General features: G+C 39.1%; 1 protein-coding gene across 1 annotated transcript in view; it reads right to left on the bottom strand.

Moving 5' to 3' along the window:
- CAPRIN2 (caprin family member 2) overlaps nt 1-12,399 on the bottom strand; it is a gene marked incomplete at its 3' end in the record, with an annotated part of 32,833 nt that overhangs the window by 3,917 nt on the left and 16,517 nt on the right. Inside the window, exons 11-18 of the mRNA XM_082279814.1 lie at nt 9,137-9,268; nt 8,853-8,940; nt 8,355-8,410; nt 7,654-7,755; nt 5,890-6,000; nt 5,106-5,258; nt 1,914-2,097; nt 142-327 (exon numbers count right to left, since the gene is read on the bottom strand). Coding sequence (XP_082135940.1) covers nt 142-327; nt 1,914-2,097; nt 5,106-5,258; nt 5,890-6,000; nt 7,654-7,755; nt 8,355-8,410; nt 8,853-8,940; nt 9,137-9,268 — 1,012 coding nt within the window. The remainder of the gene's footprint in view (nt 1-141; nt 328-1,913; nt 2,098-5,105; nt 5,259-5,889; nt 6,001-7,653; nt 7,756-8,354; nt 8,411-8,852; nt 8,941-9,136; nt 9,269-12,399) is intronic.

The raw sequence follows: 12,399 nt of genomic DNA, 5'->3' as shown, positions 1-12,399 counted from the left end.
TTCTCTGCACATTGCCCTTACAGCCTTGTTTTGAGATGTTTCGTATATATAGAACATGAATTTAATACTGTGTTGTGTTAAATCACGTTCCAGCGGTAGTACATTAGATCTTTTTCAGGATGATAGTAAATACAGACATACCTTTGTATCCACCAGGGGAGCGATACGAGTTAGCCAGCGACCTTCCACCTCTAGCAGATCCTCTGACAGACCCACGACTGTTGAGATAAGGCTGAGGGGGTCTGGGAATAACATTAGCCTGTGCTGGATAAAAGGCAAGGCTACCATTGCTAACAGGAACAGCTCCATCAGGTTGATAGTTCACTGCTTAAAAACAGAAGGCACACATGAATTCAAAGCTTTTTATAACTGCAGTAAGTTACCGTGCATAGAAGCAAGGGCAGCATTAGGACATTCAGAGACCAATTAAGCTGCTCTGAATATTCTGTTCTTCTGTCCCTTTATTACTTCATTTAAGTGATTGGATCCTTCCCTTGGTTTTGTAAAGTGTAATGCTTGTTAAAGTCTACTGTGGACAGCTCAGGCTCTCAGTGTAAGTCCCTAATGCATTCAACAAGAGTCAGTAGCATAGGTGAGAACAAGCTTGCCAGCAGCATGAAAAAACCCAATCTAGGTTAAAATCAAATAACATTTGATTAAGAATTTTCACTGATAAACTAGGTCACCTCAGTACTGACATCCATTGAAACAGTGAGACAAACCACCACAGCTAGATAGCAATGATGGCTACGGAAAGCAGATACTTGGGTTCAGTCCCTTCAACAGGCATTCCTACCACATATTAGGCAGTTCAATTCCAAGCAAAATGTATTAAAGAATGCTTTTCACTCACAGGGGTGAGTGAGTGGTTAGCTTTAAATACAAACCTTGCAACCATGAATGTACTTCCACAAGACCATGCTTTATTTCAATCCAAAAAGCTTAAAATTGATCCAAAACAACAGCATAAACACTCTGCACATGAAGTCTGTGCAGAGTCACTGCACAAGGCTAATCAAAAAATCACAATTTTCTGTAAAAAAAGTACAGAATGCTTATCACCTGTAGTCTCAGAGATGAGAAAGAGCATTGAAGCTAAACATGCTTTCCTGACTGCTACTCTTACACTGTTGAGTTCTTAATGTCTCATTCACTTCATACACTATCAATCTGTTTCTAGCCTAAGACCTGTGAAAATCACTCTGGCAGAAAAACAGCAGTTTTAAATGACCTTGAGCCATTTCATTAGACAGCATTATGAATACAGATCCCTAGATGTCACTTTCTGTCATCCTAAAACCTCAAGATATTTAGGGGCCAGTTTCATGTCAAATTTAGTGCCAGCTATACAAATCCACCTGGTGCACTACCTGAATGTCAAGTAGGTCAGGTTTGTGTTAAGTGCAACAGCTCAAGACCACTTACTAGTTTGGTATTTCTCAGGTCAGATTGAAAACTTATCCCAGCTTTCTTACTTAGCATTCAGCAGCTCCCAGCACTGACAGCACTATTACCAGAGACCAGATTAATGGTTCTAAATAAGAGTATTTCATCATTGCTGCTATTCCAAGCAAATGATTGTTTGACTGGCAAGTATCACCACATACTTGAATTTCTCACCTACTGGTGAGAAATTCAGGCATGTAAGTGACAACAGTCTGTTCATCTAATATAGAAACAACTTTGAACCAGCCTTTCATCCTGCTAGCAGTTTTGAAATTAAGTTTACATACCATCAACTACATTAGAATTGATGTATGCCTAATGTTAGACATTTATGTAGCACCTGTTAAGAATTTCACTGGGTTAGAAGAACTCAAAACTCAACAGCACATGATAATGAATTTAAATACTAATATAAACAGAACATACTTAAAGACTACTTGAAATACAGATCCAAGTCCAGTTCTCACCTGAAGACAGAGATTCTTGTGAAAGAGAGGTTTGTTCTGCAACATGAGAAGATTGCAACTGGCATTGAGGAGGAGTCTGTGTACTTGCTGTGGAGAAATTCTGGTTATATCCTGCTGAATATGAAGAATCCTCTTTAATTTCCTGGTCTTTACGTGGAGGCAGTGGTGCATTCACTTTAAATACCTACAACATATTTGAAAACGAGTGCTTAACACTACCAGCTAAAGTCTCTACCTATGCCACCACCCTGCTAGGCTGTGGTTTAAATCCATATGCTTTTTAACATTTCTAGAACACCAACTGTTTCTTAGAAATAATCAAGAACACCATACATCAACCCATCCTTTTCTCTCTCAGTAAACTCACAGAACACACTCCTGTTTATGTAGCTAGTACCCAAGGAACAGCTTGATTGACCATAGCTACTGTACTCTATCAGCAGAGCTACTGTACTCTTATCAGCAGAAGAATTACCATACAACAAGCTATTTTCCTTCTGTGGGAAATCCACTGACTACCTGTCCTACAGCTCAACCTGAAGCTGGGACAGCTTACATTGAGATGAGATATTCCCATTTAGGAACAACCTGGGTGCTTATATGTGTCTTGGAACCTGATGTAACACTGCTATCCACTCAGACACCATATTAGACATCATTTGCCCCTGCAGTAAAGTCAACTTCATCTTTTCTACTCATTAAAAATTCCCCAAGAGTAAACACTTACCCTACATGAGCTTTGTCATTCAAATGTTATAGTCTGGGCAGTACAATGATGAGCAGATATTAGTTAAATCTAATCAACCAGACTCCAGTCACTCCAGTGACTGTATTACTTTATAGCCAATAACACAATCACCGGAAATAATGCTGTTAAAAGTGACAACTAGTATCAACATCAAATAGGCAAAGTCTATTTTGATTAAAAGGTTCTAAATTTCACATAAAGAACTGTCAGCACTACTGGTACTGAGTCTACACATGTATCTGACCATTTTCCAAGACTATAAACTCTCTGAAGACAGACTTGGGCAAAAGGCACAGCTACACGATGCAAGAAACAGCTTCACAGCTTGACAATTCTTCCCATTTGCTGATGCCCTTTAATTAAAAAGCAAGAAATGAATACTTTTTCTAGGGTCATGAAACCCAGTATTGCCTCTAAGAGGCAGCATGGAAATGCCTCATGATATTGAAGTGTTGAGCATAAATTTTGAACCACTGTAAAAAAAACCAGGCTTTGTTGGTTTTGGTGGTTTGTTTTGTTTGGTTGGGTTTTTTTTTAAATTTTGATCACTTCATCTGGTAAATAAAGTGATCCAAAGCTAATCCTTTTTCTAAAAGAAATTTGAGAACGCAGGGCAGTCAGGCTGTCAACACCCGCATGCTGAAGTATTTGTAGCAAGTGGTCTGCTTTTTCCTGCAGTGAGGGTTACAGGTGGAATTCAAATCAAGGACTAGGGCTACAGGCCAAGTCTGCCTTTAAGCTTCCATAAGCACAAGAGCAGCAATAGGATGTTTGAAGACCTGTAATCATACTTCCATTACTGTCACTGTGATACCACTATTTGGCAAGGAATTATCCTGGCTATCTACTCAAGTCCAATGGCTGTGTTTTCCTGGCAGCAATGAGAATCTAAGCAATGTAGGGAAGAAGAGAACCCTGCACTGCAAAGTTAAAGATTCCTACCACTACAAGAGGAATGAACATCTTCATGACTTGGTGACAGATGTTTGCCAGGTTTACCCAAAAATCCCAAGAGCAATCTTGGACATTTAACATCTCTGAAAACATGGCATTAGTTCAAGTGAACTTTCAGTGGTATTGTTATGATCAAAGCACTCTGAACACAGACGAGTTCCGACATAACCAGAATGACTGAGACCAAGACTCCATATTTATACCATGACAGACCCTTACCTTATAGACTGGGACCCCAAAAGACTCTGGATTCCTCAATCATAGCATGCTGCTACTTCTCCACTTTCAGGAGAAAATCACCACCTAGCCATTTCACATAACTTAAACATATCTAGCTTAGAAAAAACCCACCTCCCTACCACTTATTTGTAATGTGTATCACAATTCTGTGCCTCTGAGGTAGGTTCTACTTGAACCTCTTCTACAAATACAGAAAACCAAGCAGAAAAAGTCAATGCAGTGGTTTTACTACAGACCACAGCAGGATGTCTCAGATGTTTTAGTTGTTGACTCCTGTGATTTGAAAGGCTATTAGCTACCTTCTTCCACCAGCTCCTACCACATATGTCCCCATACTCCAAGACAGATTATCCAGCAAGTTGTGAATTGCACTGGTACTTCTGTTAAAATGGAGAATGCCTTTGGAGAATCTAAAGCTTGCTTTTGAGGAAAACATTAAATGAATGTTTGTATCATCTTCTGAAGAACGTACCAGAGGAGTAAACAATGTTACCTTCTCTGAACTTGAACCTAATGAAATGAAGAGCCTTCCTCCGAACCTCTCTAAGCCTGCACTGCAGATTACCAGGAAGTAACAATGTTTGATACTATTTTTTGAGGCCATATACCATTACTGATGCTCTATATTTTCAGCAAACATCTCAGACTGTTTGGTCTGTTTCCTGGATATGTACACTGACTGCTTGTTAACAACTTAGGATAACGAGCAACACCAGTTTTACCAAAAAGACATTTTCCATAATTCCATTGGACTGAGTTTTACCCCACTGAAACAAACACTATAAAAAGCAGCAAGACAAACTCAGGCTTCTGAAAGCATTTTGTCCTAACAGCTATATACTTCAGGATTCCTGTTCTCCAGTGAAGTCTGTTTAATTTGAAATCTTTTCCCAAGAAAACTGTAACATCAAACCTTACTTTAGGGCATAGTTATAAATCTGTTAATTTCAGGACTGACTTCTCCCTCTTAGTTCCTTGAGGCTACTAAAATATCCTAGTATTAGTGTTTTGGGGACTATACAGAACAAAACCAGCATCTTTGTTCTTAGCTGATCTGTTTTCCAGGATCTTTGTTCTTAGCTGATCTGTTTTAAGTTCTGAAGGCATTAGAGAACCAGAGGACTAATCTAGGTTTTATTGTTGAAACAAAACGATCTATCGAGTTTGGCACTATTCCAAGAGGAGCCAGTTCCTCAGTGCTAGTCCCAAGTTACATCACTGTCAATTCTTTCTGCGTGTTGCATACTTACAGTCTGCATAGCCTGAAAGGGAGCTGCTGTTATTGTGACAGAGCTGCTGCTTGCTGGAGGAGACTGAAAGCTTTGCGCTGGTGGCACTGATGGCATGGGGGTGCTTGAAGTAGGCAATGGTGACTGTGGCTCACTTGGGAGGGGAATAGTTGCCTGAGGGAAGAACAAATGTAATGAAAGGTCACTTGATAATCATCAGGCAGTAACAGAAGCAGTTAATTTGTTCTAAAGCCTAGCCTGACAGAAGTCAGCAGTTTCTACAGGATGACATTTGGACATAGTAGAGCTACAAAATAGCTTTTGCTTACAATTTCAAATCTTGCTGTGCATCCTCAGCAAACAGTACTTCTATTGCAGTCTCTGCTGATTAAGTGAAATGTGCCTATGAGCTACTATACATACCATTCTTTGGCATAATATCACAATAAAGAGACATTAGGTATTTTTCCCTACCACTAAGGACACACAGAATGCTTTCTGTTCCATTTATTAATAGAAGATTCTTTGGCTGATATTAAAAATTACTTCTCTTTTCTGGAGGAACTTAGGAAATTTAGAGGGTCTGATTTTTTTCCCTTTCCCACTTAATTATGCTTCAGATTAGAAACAATGCTGAGTTGTCCAGACAAAGTATTAACCAGCATTAGGCCTCAGCTGTGCAGATGGCAAAATGAAATGTTGATTTAGAACACCAATATTTTTGGCAGTCAGGAGTCAAAAGGACCACATCTAGAGCCTTACCATTTCAGCAACTTAAATATTTACCTTACTTGTGATAGCTCACCTGGGCAATTTCAATCTTTTTAGGTATCAGTGGCTCAGAAATACGTGAACTTGTCTGATATAGAGGCTGGGAAGTGTATTTCTCATTCTCTTGAGAAAGTGATGTTGCTGCCTAGAAGAAGCCATAATGCACCTGCTATTACAAGCAGCACTACAGAGTTCTGGTAAAGCTACGAAACACCAGTGGAAAAGTTGAAACAAATAGATTTTGAAAGACCAGCACAAACATTAAGTCCAAAGCCAAAGTACTAAACAGTCATCTTAACCAAAGCTTCAAGTAATTACCTTTAGAGATCCAAATTTAGATTACTCTTCTTACACAACTGGTTGTACAACTAGCCCTGCAAAGTCAGATCATTTTAAGAACAGCAGATTACTACAAGCACTTACAGTGAAGCCTGCAACACACACCTGTCTCACTGAATCAAATGGAAAGATATGTTGAGCTTCTGGTAAGCTCTGTCAAAGAAGGCTTCGCAAAGCCTGCATGTTCTGTAGTTAGCTCACTTGTAAAGTTTAGGAGTTGCTTAATACTTAAATACAGAGCCTAGGGCTAAAGACTACCAGTCCTGTGCTCACCATGTACACATCACAGTGCCTCAGACAGCACTGGGATGTACTTGCACACCAGGAGGAGCACTGTCGCCATGGTGTGTATTCCCTGGTTGTGCTGGAACAAAAACTTATCTACTGCTTTCCCTGGAAAGAAAGACACACTAGACTTCAAGCTGAAGGGACTAGAGATAGGCTGGGCACAAGCAACCCAAATTCCAAACAATAAGTTTGCAAGAAATCTCAGAACATTCTACTAAATCAGATGTTCTACTTTATAGCACAGCACAAGCCTTCTGGATGCATACTGAACAGCAAAATCATTGAATTCTTCTCAGCACAAGGAGTCTCATGGCACTGTAGAAGTGAGAGAAGGTGTCAAGAATTGTGACAAAACTGCTGATTCAAGAGGTAGCAAGACTAATAGCCCTGTCAGAGCATTATATTCAGCTATATAGAATATTGAGAAATAAAGTAAGTACTACATATACAGTATGCTGGTAACATGTACATCAGCAAAAAAAATGTAAAGAGAACATTTCCCATTATGATCTACATACTCTGAGTTAGAGTCCAACAGGAAAGAGCCAGCTGTGTTCTTGAACACAGCAATACAACTCACAAGAGATCTTTAAGACAGTTATCTTCATAAATTGAAACTTCTCAGCTCTAAACACTATTTGAATGTTATTTGAAGATTTAACTGCACATAAATGCAATTAAGCAAGCAAAGTTTTAGGTCTTAGCTGAACATAAGGAAGTCAGATTCCCAGTATTTCTTCAGTTAGTGCTTGAGAGAACATCTCAGTCTTCAGGTTACACACAGGTTCTGCTGTTTCATGACAGTACCCATCCCAAATTTATGCAACCTTGGTCATCATTAGAGGGAATATTCTACACTGTACCCAAAGCAAATATTTATGCTGCTCCCATGTTCCCACAAGAATGTGCACCACACTTTTTAGTGAGCATTTTTCATCCCACACCCTTCCTGTGTCAAGAAGCAGACTGTTCACTTTGCATTCATGCAGTACTAGCAAGACTTTTCCACCCATCTAAGTATTCCAGATTGCAGGCTATACTACTGCTGCCACTTGCATTCTGTCCCTGTATGTTGTTCAAGTACAGCTACTCAGGAGGGCCCCAGCTCAGCTTTCTGTTAGGGCTGGATGTCACACAGATCTGAATGCCAGTGAACCCCAGGGTATGGTACCTGTGGTGTCACCAAGTCCTCAGTTTCAGAGCCAGAAAGAGCATGATCAGCAGATGCTAGGGAAGTGTTTGAACCATGCAGTGCCATGGATGAAGCAGCAGGCTTGCAAAGAGAGAAGACAGAAATAAGGTTTCGAAAATATCAAATGTAAATGTTTGGTTTCACTAAGACTCACACCATGAGCACGTCCAAGTAAGCCTCACAATAAGGCAGGGACCAAAGTGTTTTGACCAGTTAGTCAGTTTTCTAGGAATTCTCGTTAGTGGCAAGGAAACATTTAAAAGCAAAAGTCACAAGACATGCAAGCACAGCGAGTCAATTTAAGGTTCATTTAACCACAATTACCAAAGCTTGAGACCCATCTTTGCTGTAAGGATCTTGAAAATGGAAACATGCACTACCTAGGAAAGAAACTAGCTGTTCTTCTGCACACAACTACTAGCTATGACCTGAATCTATAGGTAAAATATGCAAGCTATTTCAGCACGTCTTCAACATACTTCAAGAATTTCCAAGCATTTATTGCCCCTTTTCAACCAGAAGAGCTGCCAGCTTTGTCAGCATTTGAGTGATCTTAGACTCACAAGCTATTTCCTTGTATGAAATACAAAGCAACTGACAAGAAAAACAACTCAAGTATAAGTCCATGCTGGTAAATAACTTCTATCTGCCTCTTCAGAGCAGCCCTAACTTCAACTTACCTGAAGGGGCTGTTGAAGAAAATCACTCTGACTTGGCAGTTTCTGCTCTTTTGAAGCTGTAAAAGTAGAATGCATTAAGCAACATTTACTTTTAAATTCAAACACTACATAATAGTTTCAGTGTGCAGTTCTATTATTTTAAAATATTTGGTATGTGAAGATACAAACTATTTTTATCACGTGGACTGCAAATATTTAAACCTAGCATCAGCAAACTACACCCAATTGAAAACTTCAGGTTTTTGGTAAAAGAGGACAGGTATTCAATGATAAAAATATTTTTACCACAGAAGAGATACCCACTTTCCAGATTAAGAAAAAAATTAATAAACTGGGTAATTGAGATCTACAGCCCAAGATCTACCCAGTCTTTTAGCATGGTCTGTTCTTTATAATTAAAGAAGCTGTCTTCACCAGGCCTTCTGATCTACAGCCCAAGCAAACCCTGTTAGTGCTTGCAAAGTTTTACATACCATTTACACGTATAATATCACCTACCTACAGGACTACTTGCTGGAGTAACTGAAGGAGGTTGAGATGAACCAATGGCACTTGGTGAAGCTTTATCAAAATCCAGAATGGACTCCTTTCAAAAAAAGATCACCATTGGGTAGAAAAAAAATTAAAGTCTAGATACAAATGAAACATTCTCATTTGACAAGCTGCTGTTAGCTAATTAGAGGTAAATTCATTCATTCAGCGCCAACACACATTGTCAGCACTGTTCTCCCTAACCCAGTAGGAACTGGAGCTTTGTGCTACAACAGCACAGAAAAACATACTTGCATGAAGTTGTAAGTCCCTTGTATCTGAGTCATCAGATCCTGAAGTTTTTCCCTTCTCAATACTGGATCTTTTGGAAGAGTTGAAGTAGAGCAAAATTCTGCAGCTGGCTGATGTACAGGTTTAGGCACCTAATAAGGAGAAATTATATTAAAGCTAATACTGGAAGCAGGACAAGCTCCCTTATCCAATACACTTCCAGAGCAACCAAGAGGTGTCAGACACTGTGGGCCAAGGAATTCTGTGCTGTTATTGATATTTCTTGAATCAAGCTTTCACTTTATCAGAAAAAAGTCATCTTCCTGTTGCTACAACTAGTTAAGCCACATATTTTATAGAATGGTTTGGGTTGGAAGAGAGATTGAAGATTATCTAGTTCCAACCCCCCTGCCATGGGCAGGAACACCTTTCACTAGATGAATTCACTTCAATTTCTTATAGTCTAATGTAAAATTGCCTGCGTCTAGTGCAAAATTAGGCACTTGCATCTAAGGACAGTCACATTTAATTTGAAGGACAGAGCAAACTTAAAAATCAAAGCTGCATCACTCAAGGTTTACTTCCTCCCAAGAGAGCCTACACCAGTAAGTACAGATCTTTTATTAGGATGGCATTTCCAGACATTCTGTAAAAACTGTACCTAAGAGACATACTGCAAGCAAGTAACTTGGGATGAGACCAAAGTGTTTCTACTAAAAAGCCAGATAATCTCAATGCACCAGCTCCTGCAGAAAGTATTACATCCAAATTTGGCACAAATATACCTGTGCTCCTACACAAGAACCTAACACGGACTTTTGCAGGGCTTTATCACTCCTTGAGTATTTCAGCTGGTTCCTTAAGAGTTCATCCCAACTGGTTCTCACTCCACTTTAAAAGAGGGAAATGCTTTGTCAGAGAACAAGTCAGTCTAAGGTAACAGAAAAATTATAATAGTAAGCTCCTTAAGTAGCAGAAGCCCTGTTGTTTAAAGGGTGACAATAATCTTAGACTGTCTAGATAGTCTAACATCTTTTGAAAGCAGCTCAGAGAAGAGGCAGGCTTGTTAGAAGTATTTTAACCCAATAACTTTTTGTGGTTCTCTAAAGTTTTGCTGTTCTTATGTTTGTCTGTGCAGCTAGAGGGAGGCAAATCTGAAGACATTTAGTTGCATTATTTCAACTGGCCCAAATGTTGAGATCGCAGGAATATGTGAAAGCCTTTATTTTCAACACCTGTGTTTCTAACAGGAGGTTACTACTTCAATATATTGTACAGGCATGTTAGTGAGCATTTGCATGAAGTCATTGGAAAATATATAGCAGAAGGCTATTTGTGTTATGACAATTGCCACACTAAATCCATAACAAACTGATGAAGTGCTCTTTGTCCACTTTTAGGACAAGCCTAAGAACACTCCTGCATTTCCTTTTTAATAGTTATCTGAAACTAATCTCTGGCCTTCGCAGAAATTCCAATACCACGCACAGGCAAGAAGCTTACAGCACATGATTAACTTGGGAGGACTCCATCTCTAGTATCTGTGTGGCCCACATGACAGCTGCGTGATCAGCTGTGAGAAGTTTTACTTCATTCTACAGTTCAGAGTGCATCTTTGTACAGCTCTATCTTAATTAGAAATTCTGCTGCACAAGCACTACCTTTGACTACCCGTTAAATACAAGTTTATACTGCTACAGCTTCCAATAATGAACAGTAACTAAAGCTTTTAAGGATATTAGTGTAGGAAAAAAGACACAGCTGAATAAAGTTAATCTCAGTGAGTTATAGATTAAGTTACTGGCAATCTGAATCTTTTTGTCCATCACTTTCAGTCCTCACTTGCAAATAGTCTTAATTTCACAGCACTCGCTGTCATAGTAAATCCAGTATGGGTCAAACTGATTCATGCTTTTGTTACCCTCTTCCTCCTCACTACCATCTCTACTAAGACACAAGGACACTACCAAACTGGCTCTGTATGTTTGAAAATGGGTAACAGAAGCCTTTCACCTTTAAGTCACCTAACTAGGTCAAGTCTGGCAGGGTCTAAAGCTCTTAAGGTAGTCCACTAACTACATAAGTAAGACTTGTACATTAAACAAAAAAAAGTTGAAAAAGCCCCAAGAGCACAGAAGCAGAAAAGACTTGTCACTTTTCAAAGTGACATTGCTTCCAAAGATGATAAAATTCCTGTATGCTTCTACAATTTGTCAGAGTTTTTATCTCCTTCCCCAGCTCACACTCTGTGCATTATGTTGGTAGCATTCTTTACTTCAAGAAGTACAAGAATGCAGGGTTACATATATGGTATCAGGGCTTTAAACCAGGACTGAAACACAGACTTTCCATTCCATAGAAGTTATTTTCTAGTTCATATATATATTAAAATACACCAGCCAGAAGCAGCCTCATATTGATTTGCTGCTCTGCTGGTACCTAGGAGTTCAAAACTACAATACTTAAGTGCAATATAGGATCATATACAGAAAGGTATCAGGAAATTAAAGTATTTCAGTTTTTATGCCTTTTTATAAAGAGATGCTTTGAAGAAGAGCAGGCACTTGACATTTAAGATGGTTTTAAACCAAGTTTTCTTTCTAGCCTACTATTGTTTCTGGTAGTCATTAAAAACTAGCAGCAGATTCTGACCTACTAGTCTGGCTCAGATCAAACCTGTACATGCTAAGATCACTTAACACTAACCTGAATGTTGCTTGAACCACTAGAGTTTAACAGCACTGGTAAATTGAGGGTCTAATTTGTCATAAGAAATGTTTTTGAAACCTAGCTTCAACACTACTTATACATTCAGCAAAAAGTGTCTTGCCTTACATCCAGAGAATTGACTGAAAGTAGAGGTGAAACATCTAGAATTTGTTTTAGGACCCATTAAACCATTGCAAATAAACCAATGACCACTTTGGAATTTGGCTAGTCAGAGCGCCAATATACCAAGGACTCCTGTTAAAGCTGGAATTTTTAGAGACTGAAGGTCTGCTTACATGCACCACTAACATACCACTTCAACCATCTCACTTACTAGTAAAACTTCATTCTGTGAGACAGGACTTCAATTCCTCTTTAGGTTTGTTGGTTATGGAGTACTAAATGAGGTGGAAATACCTAAGCTGTAATCAGTTATTGCTAGCTGTGCCATGTAGATACACAATTAAAATCTGCTTACTACTCAGAGCAGCATTCACAGCACGTGTGAATTAAATGACACACTGGATGACAGCACAAGCCACACTGTTTTGCTTTCCTGTAGCAGGCCACAAAT

This window comes from Coloeus monedula (assembly GCF_965178545.1).
Source record: "Coloeus monedula genome assembly, chromosome: 4".
In the NCBI taxonomy this organism is placed as follows: Eukaryota; Metazoa; Chordata; class Aves; order Passeriformes; family Corvidae; genus Coloeus; species Coloeus monedula.
Note: the sequence above shows the minus strand (reverse complement) of the source record. Positions and strands in the feature narration are given on the sequence as shown.